The sequence below is a fragment of the Astyanax mexicanus genome, chromosome 5, assembly GCF_023375975.1.
Source record: "Astyanax mexicanus isolate ESR-SI-001 chromosome 5, AstMex3_surface, whole genome shotgun sequence".
NCBI classification, from domain to species: Eukaryota; Metazoa; Chordata; class Actinopteri; order Characiformes; family Acestrorhamphidae; genus Astyanax; species Astyanax mexicanus.
This window is the reverse complement of record NC_064412.1, coordinates 56667332-56694410: the sequence shown is the minus strand read 5'-3', so window position 1 is coordinate 56694410 and position 27079 is coordinate 56667332. Positions and strand designations below refer to the sequence as shown.

General features: G+C 37.0%; 2 protein-coding genes across 12 annotated transcripts in view; both read right to left on the bottom strand.

Annotated features, from left to right (window-relative positions):
- Positions 1 to 7657, bottom strand: part of LOC103031252 (unc-80 homolog, NALCN channel complex subunit) — a 54924-nt gene extending 47267 nt beyond the window's left edge. For 7 of the 11 annotated variants that reach the window (XM_049479847.1, XM_049479853.1, XM_049479850.1 and 4 more), the window contains exons 1-11: positions 7335 to 7657; positions 6972 to 7020; positions 5827 to 5983; positions 4890 to 5194; positions 4136 to 4259; positions 3346 to 3410; positions 3072 to 3202; positions 2261 to 2528; positions 1235 to 1369; positions 929 to 1145; positions 139 to 270 (exon numbers count right to left, since the gene is read on the bottom strand). In XM_049479847.1, the coding sequence (XP_049335804.1) occupies positions 139 to 270; positions 929 to 1145; positions 1235 to 1369; positions 2261 to 2528; positions 3072 to 3202; positions 3346 to 3410; positions 4136 to 4259; positions 4890 to 5194; positions 5827 to 5983; positions 6972 to 7020; positions 7335 to 7426 (1675 nt within the window). In that variant the 5' untranslated portion in view covers positions 7427 to 7657. The remainder of the gene's footprint in view (positions 1 to 138; positions 271 to 928; positions 1146 to 1234; positions 1370 to 2260; positions 2529 to 3071; positions 3203 to 3345; positions 3411 to 4135; positions 4260 to 4889; positions 5195 to 5826; positions 5984 to 6971; positions 7021 to 7334) is intronic. The other 4 variants (XM_049479849.1, XM_049479854.1, XM_049479856.1 and 1 more) reach the window with 1 other exon arrangement.
- Positions 7658 to 9245: 1588 nt separating this feature from the next.
- On the bottom strand, positions 9246 to 26986 carry nomo (nodal modulator). Its single transcript, XM_007258458.4, has 31 exons — positions 26819 to 26986; positions 25473 to 25562; positions 24925 to 24970; positions 24713 to 24813; positions 24486 to 24592; positions 24190 to 24262; positions 23611 to 23763; positions 23071 to 23208; positions 22863 to 22952; positions 22463 to 22568; positions 22175 to 22325; positions 21729 to 21906; positions 20938 to 21079; positions 20707 to 20838; positions 20032 to 20168; positions 19838 to 19925; positions 18822 to 18885; positions 18617 to 18712; positions 17897 to 18097; positions 16667 to 16749; positions 16387 to 16546; positions 15129 to 15255; positions 14674 to 14787; positions 14453 to 14580; positions 13608 to 13749; positions 13371 to 13454; positions 12577 to 12687; positions 12334 to 12435; positions 11608 to 11727; positions 11410 to 11502; positions 9246 to 10544 (listed from the first exon to the last, which is right to left on the bottom strand). Exons 1-31 carry the CDS (start codon positions 26963 to 26965, stop codon positions 10413 to 10415), a joined length of 3636 nt encoding a protein of 1211 aa, XP_007258520.3. The 5' UTR covers positions 26966 to 26986; the 3' UTR covers positions 9246 to 10412.
- Positions 26987 to 27079: the final 93 nt, after the last annotated feature.

Below are 27079 nucleotides of genomic sequence, written 5' to 3'. Positions count from 1 at the left end.
TAATAAACACTTACTAAGTGGAAAACTATACAATTTATATAGGAACTATAGAATATGTGTTGAATATGTTTTGAATATATGTGTATATATTTGAATATATGTGTATATATGTCATATATATGTGTACAGATGTCTTACCCCCCTCTTTGATGGTGTTCTCACTGTGGCTGTTGGAGTGGTCGGGCAGGTTGTGATGGGAGTGAGAGTGCTTTGCTCCGAGACTGTCGATATCTCCTGCTGTATCTGTGCTGCCTCTGCGAGTGAACTTCCCTGCAGAGCAAATCAACACACACCTCATTATGATAGTTAAAGGAGAACACAGGCGTGAAATGGATTAAAATAAAATAAATACGATATGGCACAGCCCTACTAGGCATTAGTATTCCCACACTGTGAAAATTCACCAGCAGCTAATTTACAGCTAATTTATAATGTTAAACAACAACATTATTTTATTTTTAATTCTGTTTATTGTTGATGTAAATGTTGGATTTGTGCACGGTTGCATGTTGCACCTGTATTGCTAAGATAGCAATATACAATACAGATTTTGATCGATTGTAAGTATTGTGTTGTTAAGTTTGGACCTAAAGTGAAGGGACATTTAGAGAAAGATTATAAAACTGAATGTCATAGTGACCTCAACATTATAAAATCCATATTTATTATGTTTTTTGTCAAAGTAAGAAAAGACAATTAATATGAAATCACAAAACTAATGTCAACCTTTTTTTCAGAGACTTTAAATATTAAATGGGGTCACATCGACCCCAAAGATAATAGGAGGGTTAAACGATTCAGATGAAATGTTGGTGGGGTGTAAGATAGCGATGAGCATCGAGACATGCTTTACGCAAGGTGTAGAATTGCACCTATACTGTTACATCTGTTCTACATGTTTCACCAAATTGAAAGAAAGTGTATTTACCCATTATAGTGGAGGGCCAGCCGCCACGCTCCAGAGGCCGCCTCTCATCACCCAGCCCAGAGAAGCTCCCGAACGAGAAAGTGCTGCGTGTTGGAGAAACGTCCAGGTGATCCTCGTGCATCAGGAAGGGGACGCCCATACGCCGCTGCCGCTTCTTCCCGGTGTGATGAAACGGGATTGAGCCCTTCCTCTCCCGATCCTCCCTGCGGTTCTTAAACTGAAAACAGACATTTTTTCCAGGAGTTTCATATCCTTGCAGCACATTAACGGACCTCTATTAATCAGGAACACACTACTAAAACTAACCTTTTTAAATATGTTGATGCCCATGTCTGAGGCGAGGTCTGGGACAGCTTGTCTTCTGAGGTTGGTGACGGATACTTTAGAGAAGGTCTCTGAGCTCAGAGATCTCCCCTCCTCATTACACTTCAGAGTCATGTCCTTAACAAAAAAGAGAACTCATCCATTTATGTGTTTTACTCTTTATGACATTCAAGACATGTGCCTGAACTTTTGGTTACACTACACCACACTATGTTAAGTCATAGTGTATTACAACAATCTCAGAAAAATGTCCATTGCCCAGTAAATAACACCAAAACCAAGAGCGTAAAGACTAGCACACGCCTCCTCCAATACAGGTCAAGTCAGACTCCGCCTCTTTTTGAACTGCTGCTGATGCAGCATTACCGAGTTGCATTAAAGTGCAGTGAGTCGGTTCTGATACATCAGCTCACAGATGCAGCTTGTGCTGATCCACATCACCCTAGGAGTGATGAGGGGGAAAGAGAGAGCACCATCTACTGTACTGTACCCACCCAGAGGGAGCAAGGAAAACTGTGCTCTCTCAGGGCTCTGGCAGCTGATGGAAAGCTGTATGAACAGGATTCAAACCCTCACACAATCCTTGATAGGGCTGCAACTGGTACAAAAATTATTATCTTAGTAGTCGACTAATCTGGTGATTATTTCTTCGAATGGTCGATTAATCATGATTATTTTATCATACCCTCTATCAGTGTTTCCTGTTTGTGAGGCTCCCAATTAATCCAATACATGTTTTATTGCATCTCCACAGATACACTTTGATTTTTTGACATTTTTATAGTTGACGTACCGATATGAAATTATAAAGCATATTATAAGAAGAAGAGTATTTGATACTCAATGTCAAAAAAATCTGATGACCAGCGGCAACTAGCACAGACTAATAATTATAATAATCATAATAATTTTCATTTTATGAACATCAAAGACTCAGAAAGGCCACATGTCAAGATGCATTCAGTGCATCATTATATCTAAATGCAAAAGATCAGCAGAGTACTCTACCTGTGTTTTATGTGTGTTGACCAGAGAGGGCGCTGCAGCTACCATCGAGCTGCTCCGTGGTCGAGGCAGAGGTGCGATTGGTGGTTCAGGAGGTCGTTCTGGCTTCTCCTGCAGGATCTGCCGCAGCCTCTGAAGGTAGAAGATAAGAGCCCAGTGCACCCCCTCTTCCGTCCAATGAGGTTGCAGCAAACATCGCAGCACGGCTACATCGAAATAGGTAGCGTACCTCGCCCGCTGACACACTGACATTCCACCAGGAGCTGAGAGTCTATCAGAAACAGAGAGATGGAGAGAAAAAATAATTGATGATTTTTTGACAAAATTACAACTGTAAGAGCCCTATTAAACACCTGTGGTGGTGGAAAACACAGGAGGTCAACTGACTGATTAAAACCCTGACAACAGCCAATCATTCCCTGTTCATTAAACACAGCTGCAGAGCACAAACACGACTTTTAACTCAACAATAAACAGAATAAAGAATAAAATATAATTTCTGTTCCCTTAAATGAGCTGCTGGTGTATCTTCACAGCATGTTCACACACGTCAGTTTCCTCTGCTTAATTTCTGTTATTAATTTTATTTCTTAATTTTACTATAAAAACTAATTAAACTACTAAACTGACTTTCTATATTATTTTATTACATATGCTGAAGTCAATGTCATTGGTGCTCTTTCTGTTTATGTTGATGTTAAATGATTATTAATGTATTTAACTTAATTTACAACTCCTTTATAAAGGAGTCTTATTTTAAAGGGATACCAAACATACATTAATTTGTAACCCGGTGTAATTTGTGCAGACTCACTTCTTCTGGGAAAGGCTCCTCTCATACGGACGCTTTGAGGATCCTCCTCTCTCCACGGAGTTGCCACGGCGACAGCTCTGGTCCGTCACCGATGGGGAGGAGGAGTCTGACTGGGCTGATTCACACACCACCTGGGCAACCAGACAGGAAGCCAGGTCACATGATGCAGGTAATAAATCATATCACTGCACTGAGGCAGGAAATCTCCCTCCAGTGGGACTAAAGAGCCCCTGGGTTCTTCTGCTCTGAGTCTCATTACAGACTAAATACTCACTGTGGAGCACGGGTTACTGGTGCCACATGGACTGCACTGATTATTCACCACAGAATTCCTCTTAGCTGTGGATATTAAAATAAAGAGAGATGAACAGAGAGGAGAGATAACACAAACCCTTAATTAGACACTGTGAACATGAACTATATTTTAATTATTGAAATTGTTTGCTGAAAATATCATTACATTTACAGGAGGTCTGCAGGTAGGTCAGTAGGTAGGTAGGTTGGTAGGTAGGTAGATAGGTAGGTAGGTCAGGAGATCAGCAGGAAGGTTGGTAGGTAGGTAGGTTGGTAGGTAGGTAGGTTGGTAGGTCAGGAGGTCAGCAGGTAGGTTGGTAGGTAGGTAGGTAGGTAGGTTGGTAGGTGGGTAGGTAGGTTGGTTGGTAGGTAGGTCAGGTCAACAGGTAGGTCGATAGGTAGGTAGGTTGGTAGGTCGATAGGTAGGTAGGTAGGTAGGTCAGGAGGTCAGCAGGTAGGTCGGTAGGTAGTTAGGTTGGTAGGTAGGTTGGTAGGTCAGTAGGTAGGTAGGTAGGTTGGTAGGTAGGTTGGTAGGTAGGTAGGTAGGTAGGTAGGTTGGTAGGTAGGTTGGTAGGTGGGTAGGTAGGTAGGTTGGTAGGTAGGTCAGGTCAACAGGTAGGTCGATAGGTAGGTAGGTTGGTAGGTCGATAGGTAGGTAGGTAGGTTGGTAGGTCAGTAGGTAGGTAGGCAGGTCAGTAGGTCAGTAGGTAGGTAGATAGATAAGTAGATAGGTAGGTAGGTAGGTTATACAGATTATATAAAATTCTCACCAGTAACGATGTTGCGCATGGGCTTAATGAGAGCAGAGAAGGCGGGAACATCTGGCTGACGGTGCTCCCACATTGGCTGCCATATAACCAGTCCACTAGCCAACCGAAAGGTGAGATCAGACTCCTTTTGAAGACAAAATGTTAATTATCAGTGAGAATTAAAAAAAATGGTAAGAATTGATACGAAATACGCAGCCAATATCCTGCCAAACGTTTGGACACCCCTTCTCATGCTCTGGATAAGAGCAGCAGATAAATGCCATAAATGTAATGTAAATGTAATCATTTTATCATAGCAATAAAATGCATTTTACTGCTGTGGATATTTCCAGATGTCCCCTTGCTCAACATGTGGCTAACACACATATCAAACCTCCTTCCACTGTAGAAAATCACTTTTGAAATCCAAAACAAACACCAAAAAATTTGTGAAATCTGTTTATCAGTCTTTGTATCATACACTGTCTTGTATTTTATTTGATTTTGTCCTATATTATTTTTATTTTCTATCTTCTAATTATTTATTTAAGTTCATATAGTGTGTTAATCTTCCTCTGATACAGCACATGACACTTCCAGGAAGTAGATCACCTGAGTACTAGCCACATGGTTTAGCCCTATAAAATATTTGGGTTCATTTGCTCTTAGTCTTTCATTAATGACTACATTATAAGTATAAGTATAATTAAAACACATTGATTGACAAGGGGTGTGCCCAAACCTTTAACTGGTACTCTAGAAAAACAGAACCAACCTTGATGCGGTTTATGAGAGGGGCGAACAGAAAGACAAAAAGCTCCACAGTGGCCATGTTCTTGTGGTAAAGCTTGGCCCGGGCGTACTCGTTCTCCTCAGGTGTGCTGCCGTTGCGTTCAACGTTTCCCTGGTTCCCCAGGGGCTGGAGGAAAGCACTGCTGCCACTGCTACCCCCTCCAGACCAGCCATGCCCGAGGTCCTGGTGGCACTCCTGAGCAGCTTCCAGCAGCATCCAGTGCAGAGTGTGGAGCAGCTTAGTTTCGGCTACACCAAGCTTGTCCTGGTGTCCTGCCAGGGAATAAGCTAAAAGGTCAAAGTTCAGTTTCAAAGCAAAGGAGACGACTGTGGAAATCAATTATCACATACACTGCTGTGAAAAAAGTATTCAGCCCTTACAGATTTATTTAGTTTTTTGTTTTTTGGGTCATATTTACACAAAAAAAGCTGATTTTATTTGCCAAAAAAGCCAAAAATGTATTAAAATCTAAATAAATAACTTGGCGGTAACAACTGCAATCAAGCTTTATCACTTTATTAACTGCTTTTTGTTTTTACGCAAGTTATATTTGAGCCCAACTGTGCTCTGAATGTCTAACAGAGAGCCATTTATATTCAACCACTGGTCGTATGAACTCAGATTTAACATTTAACGCTATTGTAAATCATTGAGATAGTTCCATGATTTATTTAAAGCTCTGTGCTGGAAGTAGGGAACCATTTCAGATTTAATCTTTTCCATTCAGATTTTCTGTTCTGAACAGATTACAAATAAAACAAAAAAATTATATGCAGCTTTTTCTAAATAACTATTAGGCAAATTATCAAACTTTTAAACTGAGATAACAACACGTACCCATACCTGTGTTTCAAATGAAAATGTTTCCAATAGTCATAAGCTATGGACTATAAAACACAGACTTTTCTGGTGAGGTTACCTAGCTTGTTGCGGTTGGAGAGGAGGATGGAGGTGCAGTGGAGGACGTGTGGGAGTGCTGCCTGAACCAGCTCCCAGCGTGAGATGCTCTGGATGGCCTCAGTAAGAGCTGGAGAGAGTCCATGGAGTTTATTCTCCACCAAAACCCGCTCAAAAGACTGGGGGCAGATTACACAGAATACGTCATATGACCCTATTTTTTTCAGTAGTGTATTCTTGAAATATTTCTTTTAATTCAGTGTTTTGTCATATCGCCAAGAGTATCGTTATTGCAAAAACACCATGAAATATCCTGTTATTTTTTAGGGCCCACCCCTAATAAACAGGTTATTCAATCAATGGATTTATTCCTCCCTGATGGCAAGGGCTTATTCCTAAATGACAATGCCAGAATTGATGGGTCTGGAATTGTGAAAGAGTTCAGGGTTCAGGGAGCATGAGATCATAATTTTCACACATGGATTGAGAGAGTTCACCACAGAGTCCAGACCTTAACCTCATTGAGAATCTTTGGGATGTGCTGGATAAGGTTTTGTGCAGCGGTCAGACTCTACCATCATCTACCATCAATTATCTTCCCTTTTATTAAGAAGACGTTGTGTACACGCTGCCGAGAGGGGGTGCTTTTCATGGCGGGGGTGCAGATTTAGACACTAGTATGTTGCCAAATTCAGCACCCCGCCAGGAAAAGCACCCCCTCTCGGCCGAGGCTGCAGGTGACGTTTCTTTTTCCTTATTTCTTACGAGTCAGCGTAGCTTAGAACAGTATCTTGGGTATTTCCATTTTCTAAGTAAAGTTAAGAAGCCAAGAAGACGTGGGTGCGTGCTCCCAAGAGGGGGTGCTTTTCCTGGCGGGGGTGCTGAATTCAGCACAACACTGAAATCAGAGCTAAAGGCGATCCAACCAAATGACTTTATATATATATATTTTTTTTTCTTTCTTTTTTAATATATTGAAATAGACTAAACTGAGTTAGTGTTAGTAAGTAGAGGCTGAGCACAATAATGGAGAGTGGGTGATGTGGCAGAGCCAGAAGCCTCAGGTGTGAGGAGAGGAGATTAGGGATGGGTGAGGGGAAAAATCCCCCTGATCACCACTGATCACCACTGATCATCACTGTTACTGCTGTTACTGCTGTTACTCACCACACAGGAGGCTTCATACTGCTTCCCCAGCTTCGGCCTCAAAAACGCACTGCAACAGCAACAGCACAGCATTTATCATTATGATATATTCATATATATTTACATTTATTCTATTTTTATATACACAATATTTACATTTTAGTTTGGTGTAAGGGAGCTAAAACCCAACATTTGAGCCAATTCAATTCAAATTACAGCCAGAAGAAGGTAATATATTTTACTAGCTTTACCAGCAACAACATACTGTGGCACACAGGCCTATTTATAAACAGCTGCTGAGCCGCACAGGCAGTTCATACATAACCACGGGTTATATTTTTACAGGTAAATATTAAACACCAGGGTTTGACAGGTTCTGCTCACCTGGTCTGTCTCCAGAGGAAGGTCTGGATGGGGAACGGTATCCCCCGGCTGTTCTCCTGCTCGCTGTCGTCCAGGCTCTTCCTCTTCACCATCTTCTCGCCGGAGATCAGAGCCCGTTATCACGGGTTTTCTCCTGTTTTTCTCAGGGTTTTCTCTCGACAGCGCTACATGTCGAGGAACCGCAAGGATCCGCTCCGGGTGGTGATTTCTGCAGGTGTATTTAGTGAACAGCTCCAGTAGAGCAGGAATATTTATTATTTTATTATAAGAGCGGCCGCAGATCTGAATGATGCCATATTCTCTCTCTCTCTCTCTCTCTCTCTCTCTCTTTTAAAGGCGCAGTAACACCAGCACTGATTCCACACATCCCCCCTTCCCCTCTACAGCCTTTGATTCTATTAACCCTTTGATGCGCATCATGGTTCAAAAGCGACCGACGTTCTGACTTTTAATTTGATGTATCTTTGCATTAAATTATTAAAAACATTCAGTATTCAAGGAATTCCTCAATTACCTTGTTTTTTTATCACCATGTATATGTGCTAAAATAAAATAGAATATCATCACACTTTTTAATTCATATATATTATTACTATTTATTTTTCTCCCTTTCTAACTTTTTAAATAAAAAACATTTTTGCATCACTACCCAATAAATGAACAAGTATAGCTTGTGGAGTGTTTCTAAACTGTATCTTTGAAATAAATGAATCATTAATCATTTTCTACTCATTTTTTTAAGTTCTCAGTGAATATCTTGTTTTTGTTTTGCACAAACCTTCATTTTTACTTGCCCTTCTTTCTTTTCTATTTCTACAAGTTCACACACAGATCAGACACGACCCACATGCAGTTACCATTTCACAGCTCACACAGGTAAATAAAAATAGTTTTTAGAATATGTCAACAAGTAGCTAGCTAATAATACTTATAATTATTTTTAAAATGCTGTGTGTGAAAAAGTGACAAACCTGCGGCAAATAAAAAAAATAATTGGGCCGCACTCCCTGCTAAAAAAAAAACTACCTGAAACTAATTATTACAGTATTAAAATAGTTTATTTTATATCACACTTTGAATGAATGGGTCATTTTTGAGGCATGAGTGTAAATGTATTGCATTTATATATATCACAAATATTTTATTCATAAAATATTAAAGTAAAAATGTAAATAATGATCAGAGGTAATTAAAAACAAATTAAATTTAAAGAATGCCTGGACTATTCAATCATAAAATACATTTATTTCAAAAGACAGACAGCAGTAGAGAGAGTGTGCATATGTTGCGCATCAGTAAATGGTAAATGGGCAACATTTAAGGTGGAATGGTACATAAGCAGCATTGAAGGTTGTATAAAAAATGACCAGCATTTAAGATGGAAAAGTAAATGAGCAGCATTTAGGGCGGAACAGTAAATGTGCAGCATTTAAGGTTGAATAGAAAATGAGAACCGTTTAAGGTGGAATGGTAAATTCAAACAATCTAACATTTTAATGTCAGTAATTTACTGAATGCAATAAATACAGCCTATGTAAGAAAGCTAGATATCAGCAGCTACTTAAAGCGGGTTTTAATCTAAATCTTTTAAAGTATTTAGTCTTTAACTCTTTAAGACAGTGGTTGATGTTAATGGTTGATCAATATTTTTGCCAATATAGCCTTAATATATATATATATATATATATATACACACGGGCAAACCAAAAGTAAGGTAAACCAAGGGAAGTGTTTACATAAAATGTGCAGAATACTGAGAATAATGTAGATTTGGGCCTCTGTGGTCCAACAATAATTAAGTTATACATAGAACACTTTATCTAAATTAACATTATGCATAAATAAAACACAGTACATACATTTTCTCACAGGATATACAATACACCAACATGCAAATAGGGTCAACACACATTTTTTTCTCCCAAATAATTTTATTTTATTTCTTTGTTTTCACTGAGAATTTCACTGAGAGTTACGTCCCGAACTTGTGATACAGGTCATGGACTCGAGACGCACCAAATTCATTAACACACTGGAGACAAATTAAATAATAAAATAAAAAAGTCACAAATATTCAGAGCTGCTTGTAGGAAGTTTCTAGCTTGATGGGACATAATTTTATTATATAAAAAAAATAACAAAACATATTTAATGGTCAAATTGCTCCAAACTCAAAACTACTCATAATGACCATGCAAAAAAAATATTATACCACCTTTTTAATGCATGTTGTCACAATCACCTATTTGGACTTTGGATGTTATTAATCATGATTTAAAATGTATTGGTTGCAAATGTTGGTTGCAATCTGGTTGGATGGTCAGTAGCACAATATTATAACACTAACCTAAAAATATTAACTATGATCCAAATGCTCAAAAATGATTGGCTTTAGTTTAGGAATTAGAAAAAAAAATGGGAAAATCGATTTCACTGTTGTTAATAAATATTTCATTAATACAAACAAGTGTCGTCATCTTCATCATCATCATAATCATTATCATCATCATCATATTTAATTAACTACTTGGGTCAGTGTCTTGTTATGATAGAAACTATCAAATTTAATCACACACACACACACACACACACACACACACACACACACACACACACACACACACACACACACACACACACACACACACACACACACACACACACACACACACACACACACACAGTCATACACACATCCTCACGCATTAGTTCAGATCCACTCTCCTCCCTGAGTAACCACATTCACAAACACGCAGTTTCAGAGCCACATTCACACACAAACACACACACCAGGGTTTCGAACAGAACTCTCCAAGAAGACGCCAAGAAATAAAAATACTTCAAACAAACAGCCACTTCTAATGCTCTTCTAAGCCTGAAACTATTTGACTGCAGCTCTTTTCTAAACCTCGATAAAGCACCAGCTGTTAAAAGTCCCGAGACTCATCAGTGAGGCTCTTAAACACAGAGACTTCACAGAGATGTAAAACTGCAGGGCTGAGAAACTCAAGTCTTGCGTTTCGGCCAGAAAAGAAAGTTGTTTGTAGTGTCTGAAGCTCTGATTTTGTCCCTGGAGGATTATGTGCGTCTCGTCTTAGGTCTCTTGGATGGTCTCTTGGCTTCATCCGTAGTTAGACCCTCACCGCTGGTCTGGGAAAGTCCTCTGACCCCCTGGATGCGGCTCAGCAGCTGCAGGAACAGCGGGATCACCTGAAGCGAATGAAACATGTGCTGTTACTATCACAGCCCATAATCACCCATAGAACACTTTTTACCTTATAGCTGATGGTGATGTATTGTAGTATTTAACTACATTATCTATGAATGAGCCATTCCACCGAATAGGTGTCATTTGCTTGTTCTAATGCTTCCAAATTAAACTTATTTTTTAAATCTCTCTAAATCTAACTCTGAATCTAACACATATTTAACGTATATTAACTATTTAAAATATGTACTGGTCAATCTCAGGCAGCTTTACTTTTTTACTTTTTTTTTTTTTACAAGGTTTCTAATCAGAAGATGTTTACAAACCTAATGTGACATTAAAAGGTGTCTTTAAAAGCAAGTGCACTAATTCCTTTGATTTTAAAGAAATGGTTGACTGCATGTTCAAATAATTTATATTTATAACAAAAAATCACTATATATGCATGCACACTGTATTTTTTCCAAATATCCAATTAAAAAAAAAAATCTTTTTAAGAAGACTCACCCTGACCCAAAACGATCAAATTTACTATCATGCAATTTATTTAACAAATGGATAAACAATGAACGAAACAGAATTGGGAAAAAAAGTGGTTTACATGAACTAATATTCACATTAATAAACAAATAAACTAGTGAACAATACTCACTCCTGTTACTGAAAGGTTTGCTGATTAGTGTATTTTATGTTACGCTTTTAAAACACACCCATAATTAATGAAGAGAATCAGTTCATGTCTTTTGCTCATTTCAAGCCATGCAAGGTGCACTTTTCCTGTGGTTACGATAGCAAAGACTCACTGATTTTGGCATGTCAGTGTAGAGAACAACACGGATGCTGAAAAAGAAAAAAAAAAAAACATACCTTTTCATGGTTATACACTGCCAGTAACAACAACAGAGTCAGAGGCAGTGCAATGTAAGATCCTTGAGCAACCTCTTGATCTGGGAGTTTTCTCTGTAAAGGAAATATATTAAATATATATATTAAAATATGGAAAAAGACAAAGCTGCCATCTTGCTTTTATTTGTTATTACACAGAGGTGGCTCACGTGTACTTACAGTAGGGTTAAAAGTGAGCGTGACGTGTTTATGGTAGCCAGAGGACGTGAAGGAGACCTGAGGGAGTTTAAAGTCATACTGGGAGCGGGACAGGGTGGTGTCCAGCATCAGGACATAGCTCTGCAGAGAGAGACGGGACACACAGTCTGAGCATGAGGAGAAAACAGAGACACCAGCACTGCATCCAAAAAAAGAGTTGCAAATTGAAAAGAGAAAAATATAGATATTTTTAAATATACTTGGTTACTTTATTATTCTTTGCCGTTATTTTATTTATAATTACATTTTAGATTTTGCCAGTTTTTGCTTACATTTGTGGTTTTTTTTAAGGATTTTTTGTGGATTTTGCTGCAAAATACTTCTGATTCTGGAATCTTTCGCTTGGTTTTGATTGGTTAGTCTTATATGAGGGTTTAGGGAAAACTGTGCCAAAACTCATACAAAAATATGAATCAGAAGCAAACATGAGAATCCAGAAGGAAAGTCTTTAGCAGCAAAATACACAAAAAAACAAAAATAAAAGCAAAGAACTGAAATACTTTTTAAAATAACTGCAAAAAATAATAAACTAACCAATGATATTTTAATATATTTTTGCAAAATACACTTTTTCCTTTAGATTTTTAAAATTTTGATTGGATTTTAGTTTTTCATGTAAACCTTTTAGCACAAACTTTATTCCATTAAAAAAAGCCTCAGCAACAGTGAGTAAATCCAACCCCTTACCTCTCCATCGCGCAGGAGCGGAGAGAAGTGAAAGAAGAGAGACTGACCAAGAGACACACTCTGGAAAGGATTGTCAAGGTTATCACTCTTGTACAGCTTCACCTGATGAGAGAAAAACATAATAAAACACAAATGTTCATTAAATCCTGAATATGATTATTGAATCCTAAATTAATGGGATATTTCCTGTATTTTACCATTAAAATAATATATAATATTCAAACATATATAGAATATTCATACCCAGAGAGTAGGCAGGTGCTCAGGTGAGGTAATGATGTTCCCACTCAGGTCAAACTGATTGATCTGCCTGAAGGCGATGATGTTCACTCCATCTATATCAGTGCTGCCCACCTACAACACAACATAAAATAAATCCAGTATAAATGGAGAAAAAAAAAAAAAAAAAAAAAAAAAAAAAAAAAAAAAAAATATATATATATATATATATATATATATATATATATATATATATATATATATATATATATAAAAATGTATATATAAATAAATCAAATCAGGCAAATTATCATTCACCTGGGTGATATGATAAAACAATATATAGGGATGTACTAAATATTTGTCAATAATGTATGACAATTAATTTATGATAATAAAGCATTCAGCATAATTTATCATGCATGGTATTAATTGGCTGTTTTCTACCTAATAGACACTGTGAAGCTGTAAAGGGTCAGGATAGTAAAGTTAGCTGAGGTAACTCTATTTTAAAGTTTTAGAATTTGCTTATTTACCAAAAGACTGACTGGCACTGCTTAAGTAAATTCATGATTAGAATGGCACTGCTTATGTACATTTATGACAAAATGCTGAGGTAGACCTAATCCATCAATCTATCAATCCATCAATCAATTAATAAATAAATTAACATTTGTCATTGCACATCCATCTATCCAATCCATCCATCCAATCCATCCATCCATCCATCCATCCATCCAATCCAATCCAATCCAATCCAATCCAATCCATCCATCCATCCATCACACCTTGCTGGATGCCCAGTTTCTGACTCCTACCTCTATGGTTCTGTGTTGAGGCAGGGCTCTCTCTATGTGGTCATTCCCTTCTCCTCTCAGCTGAACAGTGTAGGTGCACCCAGGCTGGATGGAGGAGAAAACGAGGATAAAAGTTCAGAACAATAAAAGTTATTTTAAATAAATAAATATATAAATAAATAATAGGGTAATTTATAATATACAGCTGTTTTTGTTGATATGAGAAGGTGCACGGTGTGTCTATAAGCAGTGTTATACCAGCAGGCCTCGCAGACGGAAGCGTCCTGCATCATCGGTGACGGTGTCCTCGCTGTACATGTTACACTCGCCCTGCCCCACCGCCTCCACAGCCACGCCCTGCTCAGCATCGCCACCCAGAGACTGCACTGCGCCATAGCAGCTAAAAAACATACATTATATTAAAAAAAAATCAATACTAGAATACTTAAAGTAATTTTTTTTTGCATTTAATATACTTTATGAAAATACACATACAAATATACAAATATATATAAATATACTTTTCTGTATTTCCATGTGTTGATCATAAATATATATAGTGACATCAAATACTGCTTAAAGTGCATTTTAATGTAGTTTTTTTTCTTCCAGTATCATTAAGGTGTACACAATATTTGTATTAATACACAAAGTAGTACATTTACCAATATATTTCAACTGTATTACAAATTAAGTTTTAAAAAAAATAATTGAATACTTATATTTTATTGCAATATAGCTCAACTACAACTGAAACATCAAAATGATCAAAAACATCAAAATTCCAAATTAGTATATCCAGTACGTTTTTAAGTTCGTATTTTAATAAAAAAAATGTTAAGTACACTTTTAAAAAATATACTCAAATACACTTTTTTTTTTTTTAAACAAGGGAGACCTCACCCAAACTCCCATAATTCACATTCCCCTGCTATGGAAACACTAGCCAGTGTTCTGTTTACTTTTGTTGACTTTCCAAAGCTTCCCTATGAGGCAACGACTCATGACGATTTTACATACAGTATCTATTCCATGACTTTTAGCATGTAAATGTGTATTTTATCTCTTTATAAAGGGAGAATAACTCCTTTATCATGCTGTACCTGTAAGCAGTTTTGAAGCCAGTGATGGGTATATTGAGATTCTGGCCTTCCTCCACTGTGATCATCTGAGCTGAGGGCTCAAAGCGGAACTCCTTCATCATGGGTTTGAAGTAGTACTGGCCGGGACTCTGTTGTGAGTTTGCAGAATTAAGAAGCATTTTTAGGATAACTTAATAATAATAAAAAACTTCATTAAAGAAAAGAAAGAAAGCGTGTTTTACCAGGTTGTTGAAGGTGAGGAGGCCGGTGTCCTGGGTGAGCAGGTTGGAGCGGAAGTTTCCTCCACTCAGAGAGAGGAGAACTCCAGAGAGAGGCTGGCCATCCTCTGCCTTGATCTGAGAATATATACCAATAAAAATAAGCATCTCAGATTCTTTAGTTTATATGTTTGGGATTAAAGCGCCTTGTGGTGGAAAGAGAATAAAGATTTTAACCCCACTTACTGGATAAAACCAGTCCTCAGTGTCTTTTTCAGCCTAATTCAGTGAGTAGCAGAGCTAACAAACACCACTAACCACATACACAACACCAAGCACTGCAAATCCTACAACAGCGGCCGCAGCAGTCTAAAGCTAAACCAATCACTTTTTTAGACTGTTTTTAGTGCTGATAAGCAGCAATTTTCTGATTTTTTTTTTTACATCAGAGCAGACTGGATATACAGCAGGTTATTTACCTCAAAAGTGACGCCGGCCAGAGCAAAGGCCTTAAAGTCTCCCGTCTGTTCCTCCACTGGAGTCAGCACAAACCCCTCCTTACTGGCACTGATATCGTACTGCAGATCACTGTGCAGAGGCCCAACACTGGAGAAAACATCAAAAACGATAAGAATTAAAACACAGAGAGATAGAACTTACTGTACAGATTGGATACAAGTCTTAGCTAGCAGGATTTTGTTAATCCATTGCATTGTTATTTAGCATTGTTTGTATCAGTGACTTATCTTGACTTTAAGGCTGGGTGATACTGTGTGTAAAAAAAACAATAATAAATAATAATTCTTGATTACAATTTTTAGTTCTTACATATATTTTTTGTTATTATTAGTAAACAGACAGCACCATTTAAAAGTGCTGCACAAGCTACTGTTCCCTTTATATATTTTTTTTATTTATTATTAATATTATTATTATTATTAATATTTTTTTTATAATTAGTAAGCAGCCCCCTTAAACCTCACAGAGGCTTTTACATTAAAACACAATGTAAAAATAATATAAATCGGTAACACTTTATAATAACTTTCATTAATATATCATTAACTAATGATTAATAACTTATTTTTCACATTTTAAAAAACTATATATATATATATATATATATATATATATATATATATATATATATATATATATATATATATATATATATATATATATATCGATAAACATTTGCCCGGTTTAAAATTCATATTTCCTAGCAATTTATTAATGTTCAAATCCTGATGAACTAATGCTTTGTTCACATCTACTGATCATTAGTTAAAAAATATATTAGTATAAGTTATTATAAAGTGTTACCATATAAAATTTCTTGTATTTCAATTAATACAATTAACATTAAAACACAAGTAAAATAGAAAAATCTGTGTTTTTTAAGAGAGCAATTTACAAGATTCTGCTGAGATTCACGCAGTTTCTATAATGTAAAAATGTTCAAATGTCCATTATGCCATTTTGAAAGTTGCATTAAAACAGTAATTCAATTAAGCACGTTAAGCACACCTAATTGACATGGTATATTTGTTTCCTTTAATGATGATTATTAATGCATTTTGTTATGGTCTGTTATTTAATAGCTATTTTGTCTATTTGTGTGTCAGTGGTTCACTTTTATCACACTTCTTCTAGAACACGTGCTGATCTGGAGCACTGAGAAACACCAGGTTACTGTGAGTGTATTTAAGGAAGGGGCTTTAATGAGCAGAGCCGTACCTGTAGGTTCCTCTTTCATCCGTCAGCACCGTGATGAGAGGCTCCGTCATCCCCGACTCTTTAATAGAGATCTCCACACCTTCCAGCTCAGGAGACACCTGTCCCTGCAGGAACAGCCCCGCCCGGCCGGAGATCTCCACCATCTGACCCGGACAGCTCTCTGATAAAAAAAACAGCAAAAGCATGTGACTTATTCTGATTATAAAACTCAACCCATGCTCTAAAACAGGATTAATAAAATTTACTAATCGAAATAATAATACAAATAATCAAAGCTAACCTCCTGTGATGGTGGCCTCCACTTCCGGCGGGTAAAACAGCAGCTCTTTGGATGAGGGGGTGACCGTTATCTTCTCCCCAGCCCTACAACAGCCAACAAACACATATAATTATTCATTATTCACATCACTGCTGCCAAAGGCTTCATTAGTAAATATAATCTGTTACTCAGTTGAACACATTCATTTGGTTGTATCGGTTTCAATGGAAAAAGTAAGTTTTTCAGCCTTTTTTAAGCTCTTTTCTGACTCTGATGTTGCTGTGAGGACGTGTTTGAGAATCATAGCCAATTGTAAATATATTTACATTAAATATATGGTTGTTGTTTTACTAAATGACAAAAAAAAAAACAAATATGTAAATCACAAGTTAATCTTAATATCACTAATATCTTGTTTTATTAATGGTAGGTTGCATGTTCCTTATGCAATTACAATATTACAGCAAAGACTGTTTGGTTTATTAAATAAAATGCTGGAAATCAAATTTCGTTCCCCTGCGAATAATCCACTAATCAAAAAATAATCTACAAATGAATATTTTTAAATTAATCATTAGTTGCATCCCTACATATGACTGACTAGTTCCAGACTGTTTTTCTAATCCGTCTATCTGCCTGCCACAGACTATTTCACTCACCAAAGACTCCACTTCCCAGGATGCACCTGCGCCAAACCTCCCGGACATGCCTGATCATGGGACACTTCTAACTCACCGGCCTTCTAATCATTTACACCTGATCCTTCTAGTATAAATAGCGCCCTGTTTCTGTTCCTAGTTGCCCAGTATTGAAGCTGGTTATAAAGTTTTTCTACCCCATATTTCCTTTGTATTTTGCCTTTTTGCTATCAAACTGTTTTGATTCTCTGACCACTCTTTTGCTTTGCCCTTTCTAGTTAGCTTGTTTACTCGTTGCCAATCCTATTTCTGTATTTTGACTCTTTTTGCCTTGCCAATTTTTGGATATCCCGTTTATGACCTCTTTGCCTGCCTAATCTGGTATGTTGCTTATTTCTGTTGCACTTCTGTTACTGACCTTGCCTGTCCCTGACCGTTCCTGTAGGTTTAGCCCCTTATTTAATAAACTGTGTGTCTGGTATCTGGTATCGATGGTTAAAACATTAACAGAAATAAATCTGAATTTAAGGCCCTGTCTTTAAACGTACAGCATAAAGAGGAGTAAATAAAACAGTAGTAAATAGGTGTAAATAAATAAATAATAGTCGTGTACCGAGCCCAGTAGGAGAACTCGTAGTGGAAAGGCTCCTGCAGCTCATCTGGTTTCTCCTCCACAGGAGGACCCTGCTCCTCCCCTTTCTCCTCTCGCTCTTTCCTGCGAGCTGCGATCTCCAGCAGCTGCTGCTCCCGACGCTGCTCCTCCGCCGAGCGCAGGGGACCCAGCACCAGCGCCGGCTCGCTCTCGATCGAAGACCTGAGGAGAGAAGATTATCTTATCGATAAAATGCCTTTAGTCCTACACCACAGTGTCTAGACACTATTTTTTTATAATAAGAGAAAAAGTGAAGGTGAAGACGATTTACAATAAGTTCATAGTACATTAGTTTTAATTCGATTTGTTTCTGAATTCAAATGTTTCTAGAGGCTGCTAGAGTAGTTAAACAAGATGTTTCTCATTCTTAGTTAATTTATATCTCACTCACGTTAAGCGTTTATGGAGATTTTTTATCCCACATTAAATGCGGGGGGAGTTAGCTACAGGCAGAGTATAAGAAAATCAAATCAATCAAAATCCAAATATTTTTAATTAATAAATTTAAAAGCTTTTTAAGACATCTTGATGTGTTTCTTGCCATGGAACAAAGTGTCAGAAAATGAAAGTTTAGCTGGAGCCCATAATAACCAAACATTTGTTTTGGTTGCCTGTGCACAAATCTTGCGAGATCACGGCACACACCTATTTCTATATACACTACATTTTTCCCACACTCACTTGATAGTAACGGTGACGTCCAGCATTTTGTCAGTGGTGATGAGTCCAGTCATGTGGTGCCTGACGGCCGTCAGAGTTAGAATACTTGGGGCAGATCTGGAGAAACAAATCGCAGTATTTTATATATAAATAAATCACCCCCTTTACACAGTACTTTAAATCACAAGCCTAATTTCTGCATTTCTGTTCAGAAACGTGCACATACGTGTTATAAGTGTAATAATCCTGTTCAAACTGATGGCAGGAGCGGGGAGTCACTTTGTAAACACCTATAGAAAACAAGACAACACAACAAGAAACAGAAGATCAGAAGTTCACAGTGAAAAGAGCCTGTTTGGATCAGAGTAGATTGACCAATACTTTAACCTACCTATAGTAAGAAAATAATAAATAATAATAATAATAATAATAATAATAATGATATGTTGGTTTTAACATTAGCAGCTACATGTTCATGTTTTTACAAACATTAACAACTTGTGCACTCTATAACAAAACTAAACACCTTGCCGAGGATAAAAAACAAAATAAACATATTTTCTACTGGATATAACAATATTTACCCATATGTCAAATTCCCTTGTAGTAATATAACCTGAGGTTATGTTTACATCTTATTTTTACAAGAAATTAAAAGGTGACATTTTTACTGATGCAGGAGCTTAAAGTCAGTTATAATGAGCCACATGGCGCATATTTATAGGACTAAAATCACTCAAATCAGTCAGAACTATACATAAGACCAACAGGGCTAAAGAGGCAAATAGATTTTCAGTCTAAAGTTTTAGAACACCCCCATTCTTTTCCCTTTATTTTTGACATATAAACTCTTCTGTTCCAGTCAAAGGAAATCATTAAAAAAATCATATAAAGTTTAAATAGAGCAAACAGTTAATTGGTTAAAAGCTGGTAAGCAGCACATTCACACTTTCACCTTCATCATAATCATAACTAGAAAAAGACACAGATAAAACACAGAGAACTCTGTAACTATTAAAAGTAGAAGTTCTTTCTTTTCTTTAGAGAAATTACAGATGAAGTCAGAGAGCGGTGAGTACTGTTTCCTACACCTTCAAATAAAGACTCTTAGAAACTGGAGAAAAAAAACTGCTGCAGGAAGACGTCTGGCTGACCCACATGGAAACAGCAGCTTAACTGGTAGTGTACATGAGATCTAATCATTTTGCACATCAGAGAATAAAGAAGAACAAATTAACTAACCTGGTTTAGACAGGCAAAAGCGATTAACTCCCTTGGAGAGATTGTAGACGCCAACGTTCTCAGGTTTGCTGCCATCTTGGAAGAATTCCTTAAAAAAAAAGATTCATATTAAATTGCAAATGCTGCAAATTAAAGTAAGTAAAGAAATCACACAGAACACATTATAAAGAGGTGAGGAAAGGCCTTGTTCTCACCAGTGTGATGGCGTGAGACAGGGAGCAGCGCAGCATGTAGCCCGTCTGTCTGAACTCCACTCCCTCCACATCCGAGTCCAGAACCTCCACCTCTACTGACTTATGCTTCCAGCACCACTCCTCATGTGTGATGGCCACTGACATTTATTTAATAAAAATAAATAAATAAAATAAAAATCACCACACATTAACATCTAATAGATGTGTGATCTTTTTATCTTTGTTGGTTAATGCCACAATAAATAATTAAATATAAGGATTATTAGGATTTGAGAAGGAGGCAATTTTAAATGAACATGTTATTAAAAACATAAAAACATTACAATTAATACACAAGAAAGGCCATTCCATAATAATTTAATGGTGTAGAAGGACTAGAAAGCACTAATTCAGCAATACAATTCATGGGTTCAATGACCTTGACCTGACCTTCAATGGTCCTTCAGTAAAGAAGTAAAGAAGCTCCAAAAACAACAAACAATTTTTTTTTGTTTGTTTTTAAACTAAAACATGAAACAAAAGAAGAAAAAATAAAGTAGTAGTATTTTAATGCAGTCACAAATCTCAAATATCCAGTTTGGTCTTTTTTTTTTTTGTTATATTCATTTTTACTAACTCATAAAGCTTATAAAAATGCTATATAAAAATTTTATAATTCTCTGCATCTGTTCCTACCTTTGTATTTCCCAGGCAGAACATTAGTGAAGGAGAAGCTGAGGACTTCACTGCTGCCGGAGAGCTGGATGTTCTGCCGCTCGCCCTGTCTGTTCACAGGCTGCAGGGTTACTGTGAGATCTCCACAAGCAGCTGAGGAACCCGTGATAGAATCCAACATTAGAAAGCTTTTTTACTTCGTTATCATCCTAAAAGAACCGTGCAGTGCGATGATATTTAAAACCCACGTACCTAAACACGAGACCGAGCCAGAGACGGCTGCTATAAACTGAGTAAAGAGGAGATCTCCGAGAGGACGATCCACTACTGAGATATCCAGAGACTGAGGCTGCAGCGCAAGACCAGCTTTAACCTCCGCTTCCGGAAGGGTGACCTATACAAAAAATTAAACACATCATATTTATTAATATAATAGTTAATGATACAGTACTAAACAATGGAAACTCTATGATCCAGACAATCTGCTTCTATATATATATGCTTTCCTTTATATACAGCTCTGAAAAAACAAGGGAACACTTAAAAATTATGTTTTTCTCCAATTTGACCAAATTGAAAACCTCTGGAATATAATCAAGAGGAAGATGGATGATCACAAACCATCAAACCACCAAACTGAACTGCTTGAATTTTTACACCAGGAGTAAAGCAGCATAAAGTTATCCAAAAGCAGTGTGTAAGACTGGTGGAGGAGAACATGATGCCAAGATGCATGAAAAAAACTGTGATTAAAAACCAACCAGGATTATTCCACCAAATATTGATTATTTCTGAACTCTTAAAACTTTATGAATATGAACTTGTTTTCTTTGCATTATTTGAGGTCTGAAAGCTCTGCATTTTTTTTTTTGTTATATCAGTCATTTCTCATTTTCTGTAAATAAATGCTCTAAATGAGAATATTTTTATTTAGAATTTGAGAGAAATGTTGTCTGTAGTTTATAGAATAAAACAACAATGTTCATTTTACTCAAACATAAACCTATAGAATGTCTTCTATTACTGCCTCCCTCTTATTTTACCTGTACACTGTAATCTCCTGGTTTGGCCTGGAAGCAGAACGCCCCCTGATGGTCACTCTCTATAGTGCGAACCACGCCCTGCTCACGTCCTTGTCCGGAGAGGGTCACCTTGTAGCGTCCGAGATGTTTTATGGTCTCTGGAAGACGAGTGACGGAGATATGACCGCACACACTGAACCTGAGGATGATCATTGAGAACAATATTACACTATTACACTCAGCAATGCTGTACAAAATATTCATAGAATAAAAGCATAATGGTCAAAATTAACAACATTAACATGTTAATATTATAATCATTATAGCTTTTTAAAAAATGTGTTTTAAGAGGTGGGATAGTGCACTATAGGACTATAGGCTTTTGTTCTTAATGGCTTTATTTTTTCTCTTTATATTACTTTTACTTCTATATTTTAAGTAGTTTTCTAACCAATGCTTTTACTCACCCTGCTGTAATGATGTCAGGGAGCTGGGGAGTGCTGGGTGCGATCTTCACTGTGACCGTCTCAAAAAACATCAGCTCTTTATGAGTGTTGATGGTATACGTGCCAGTGGTCATGTTCTCCAAGCGGAACGAACCATCTTCTTTGGTCAGCACTACAGACGGAGGGAAAAAGAAGAAGAAGAAAAAAAAAAAAAAAAAAAAAAAGAGTAAAAAACATTAGAAAAAAAACCTTAATCAAAATAAACAAACAAAAATTATAATAATAAACTGTAAATATAAATACTGGTACCTTTAATCTGGTTGTTTAAAGTGACGACTGCATCTAAAACCCCTTCTCCATTCGGACTATTCAGAACTCGACCCATTACTGAGAAACCCATCACTCTGAAAGTGGGCTAAAAAAATAGGAAAAAAGATCTAAAGTTAACAAGAAGGTCAATGACTTGTTTATACCTTGCCAATTTTATCTGACTAGTTTCTGATTTTTTTTTTTTTTAATTTTATCCATATTGAGATTTTTTTCAGCATTGTAGCCAAATGCGTCTCCAGTTGGTTGGACTAAAATTCAATTATTCTAACATAACTAACATTCTAATATAATAATAATAATAATAATAATAATAATAATAATAATAATAATAATAATAATAATAATAAAGTATAGAGAGACTCCGCCCACTCAGCCTTACCTCCAGCCTCATACTGTTGTGCTCAACCCTGAAATCCAGCCGAGAAGGAGCAACATCAAAAGTGATCCTCTCTCCTCTGTAATACGGCACCTGTGATTTAAAACAGTAAAATCAATATTGATTTTAGAAAATAAGAACCTTGAGACGGTTACTAACAATTTTATAAATATTATTAACCTTTAAATGTACAAAGAACAGAAGCTCTTACCACGGTGTATTCACCACTGGGCAGACAGGGGAAGGAAAAGGTGCCATCTTCACGTGATTGTGCACTGCACAAGTACACTAGTGATGGGTCATCCAACACGGCTCCATCTACAGGAGCTGTGCTGCAGCCGTTTATGTCCTGATAAAAAATAAATAAATAAATAAATGCATACATATACATACAATATCCATATTTTACATACATCCAAATCTATAGAAATTTCTCATTTGGTAGATTAGTCCCCTTTATTAACTTAACAGTGTAGTAGGGGTGGACGATACTTCGTGATAACGATACTCTTGGCGATATGACAAAACACTGAATTAAAAAAAATATATATATTTTACGCCCACACTATTGCAACAAAATGAAAAATTGAATCTTTTTATTGCATACAATTTGATATGGCACACCCCTAACTCAGATTTGTAACAGAAGTCAATGATCCAGAATGTCATGATACTAATAATAATGCACTCCAAATATCTGCATATATCCAGATGTTAATCTGTCCATGTTTTCTACAGTCGATATATTTACCTCTGGTGCCATAGTGGAGGAGTAGAGGAGGAAATTAACCTCCTTCATAGGTTCACCATCGCTCTGCACCTCCCCAGAGACGTCATAGCCTCTAACCACCAGGGGAGCTTTAGCTGGAGCGTTAGCATTTGACACGGCCACCGAGGTTGAGCTCTGTTGAGACAGTATGAACCAACAAATCTCCATTACATTCATTTTTTATATTAACTTTGATCATATGAAATAAGGCCCACTATCAATAAATGTCTAAGAATAGCCACATTCTCCTTCTCATTCTAAATCAGCTACCTAAAGCTAAGCTAAGTAAATAAACCTGTTTTTCCTGAAAAGAAAAATAAATAAATAAATAATTCTATTCTGTTTATTTACAGTAAGCTTAGATTTCCACATTTCTATTAAGGCTGGGTGCAGCAGCAGTAGCGGCTAACTGCTACCACTAACTGCAATTAGCAGCTAAATATCAGTTATTTTTTAGGAATATTAAAGGATTTTAAGTGTGTCTTATAGTGCGCAAAATACTGTACTACTGCATTACTGTTTCATGCAGCCTTTAAAAATGTAAGGCTGGAATTTCTTTACCAGCTCCAGGGTCCAGGAGGCGTGGGTTGCGGTGATATCATAATTTCCAGGGAGCACTTTGGTAAAGGTGTACCTGTAAAACAAAAAATGTTCATTAACAAAGATCTAGTCTTTGAAGGAACTGCACTTTTGAGTGCAATGTCTTTAAAATACAGTGATAGAATTGTCTGTTTTTGCAAAAATATAGTCCTAAACATAGATAAAGAACACAATTAAATACAGTGTAAATACAGTATAAATAAGCGTGTCCGTGTTGTAGCGTAACAAATTTAAGAATAGAGAGAATATGAACTGACTGTCCTCCCGCCTGAGTGAACACCGTCTGAAGAACCTCCTCCTCTCCAGCATTTTTCAGGTTAACCTCGACTCCGGCAGGACCCTGCAGATGACCTTTACTGAGCACCTGTATTCAGAAGGTGGAGAAAAGAGAGTGCAGTCACTGTAAAAAAACATGATTGAACAACGCATGCTTAAATCAATTCATTAATTAATCAATTAATCAATCTTCAGGTGAGTTTCTTACCGTTCCTAACACTGAGAACCCAGTGAAGAAGAAATTAATGTCCTGCTCTTTAGTGCAAATGTCAGTAAGGCCATCCACATGCAGGTCCACCGTCATCGGCTCTGGGAATTAACATGGAAAATAGTTTAGAGGAGGGAAGTACACGAAAATACATTTTATTTCATATTAAAATAAAATAAAATAAAAAGCTATGAGAAGAAACTTTTCCTTACCAAAACTCCATCCCAAAGGTGGTTCTATTTTAAGTAGGAAATCACCCTGCAGAAACAAATGAACACATTAAATGATTTAAGACTGGAAACATGTAAGGGTGTTAATATATAGTTTCTTATATATTTTATAGTTTATATCGTTTTTAAATTAATGCATGTCAGTTGTATTGAAATGCTGCTAATTTTAGCCTTATTTGAATTGTCTCAAAAACCCGAATTACTGAGTTTGCTTTGAATAACCCCCTGGGGTGCTTTATTTACACAACACACAAATCAAGCAGACTACAAAACACTTAAGAACAAATAAACTGTGTTTTGTAGTCTACCTGGTTTGTGTGTTGTGAAAATAAATCAGCCCGGGTTCATTTTTATGGGACGTTTAGATGAGCCTGAGTTTAAATAACAAGTTTATGTACGTGCAAAAGAGGGAGTTACTATTTTACTCCAGTATAAGTAGCAACTGTGTGGTGCAGTATACCCTAATGACTGGGATTTATATATAAACCCCTTTAAATGCATGCACTTATATTTATACTGCAATACTGTACCTTATCATAGAGAGGGATCATGAAATATCCATTGATGGGAGCGCAGTCCGTCTGATATTTCAGAGAGCCCTGCTTTGTATACAGCTTAATCTATGGAGAAAAAAAAAACAGGAAAATGTTTCTCTTAAATATATACATATACAGTATAACATATGGCAATATATATATATAGTTTTAGCTATTTAAGTTAAATGGCTAGATTTAATATCACTAGTGTTTATGGGGGGTAATAGGCTTGAGGGTCTAGGCTTTTTCTTTGCGCTTAACAAGCACTTTAAGGGCAACAAACTGGCATACAGAAAGCCAATTAGCTACTGAAGATTAACTGTAGGGAAGTAATAAGTAGCTGTACGCTTATTTCATTATGTGAAGTGCTGACTCTGCTTACTTGGCTTCTGAACGGTAGCTTAGGGCAAGCTGTTTTATTTAGGCTAAAAATGACAACAGGAAAATACAAATCGTAGCGCTTTTATTTTCTATGCTAAACAAACTAATTACGGATATCAATATGACATCACCTTAAAGGGATCTGTACTCTGTTAGAGTGTTTTCTAACAGTAAGTAGTTTGCTAGGTTAATAGTCTGAAAGGCAGGTGTTCTGCCAAGTTATGCTACCCTTCAATAAGTGATTCTTATAGGCACATTTTTATTATTTTATTATTTTTTATCGTGTTTTTTAAATAATAATTCTGTTTGTGTTTTTTATTTGTGTGAATTTAACAACCTGGACTCGCTGTCATAACACAAAAGTGTACATGACTATTAATAATAATGATGAATATTATTTGCCCTGATATAGTGATTTAGGGTGTCCAAAATAGCACATATAACAGATACTCCTTAAGTCAAGAGGCTTTTATTGTCATTACATCTGAGTACAGGTACATAGTGTAACGAAATTACGTACAAAATAAACTGCAAACGTGCAACGAATGTGCAACATAGAACTAAAACACTACAATAAATAACTTACAATAAATACAACAGATGAGACAGGACAGTGTCTCTTATAATTTAATTTATTTATACTCGTATTTCTGTACTTCCTGTACCTTTGGGAAGGAGAATAACGTAATTTAAAGCTTTAATTCTCTGTATGTGCTCTACATAATGCAGTATTGACAATACAACTACTTGAGTTGAACAGCTCGACAGAACACCGGTGTGCTGAACACGCTGCGGGGATTACGCTGATCTATAAATCATCTCCGGCTGAAAACAGGCTGCCGGATTGTATAGAGATCAGCTGCGGAGCGCAGATCCGCCCGGAACTGTTAGCTTAGCAGCATGCTAACTACTGAATCAGCCCTCAGCCCGTTACAGATCCGGACAAAACTCCCGCTCACCTCGATCAGCGAGTAATCAATCTCCACATCCGACTTCACAAACCCGCCGCAGCCCACCAGGATATCATCCGCGGCCTGTAAAACCCCCGCGCCCGCGGAAAACACCGCCACAAACAGCGCGATCCCCCGCAGCACGGACCCTGCCATCGCGCAACCCTTGGAGTGAGTAAGGACGGACAGCGCATGTGGTCCGGGAGCGTCGTACCAATCACAGCGCGCCGTGCAAGTTCTCGCGCAACACCATTGGCCACTCGTACAACA

Excerpts from the sequence above, each read along its gene's own strand:
- nomo (XM_007258458.4), bottom strand. The coding sequence starts at position 26,965 with ATGGCAGGGTCCGTGCTGCGGGGGATCGCGCTGTTTGTGGCGGTGTTT. Across the intron at positions 22,953-23,070 it reads CCAGTGGTGAATACACCGTG|GTGCCGTATTACAGAGGAGA; the intron begins GTAAGAGCTTCT and ends TTTAAATCACAG. Across the intron at positions 22,569-22,862 it reads ACAACAGTATGAGGCTGGAG|CCCACTTTCAGAGTGATGGG; the intron begins GTAAGGCTGAGT and ends CTATTTTTTTAG.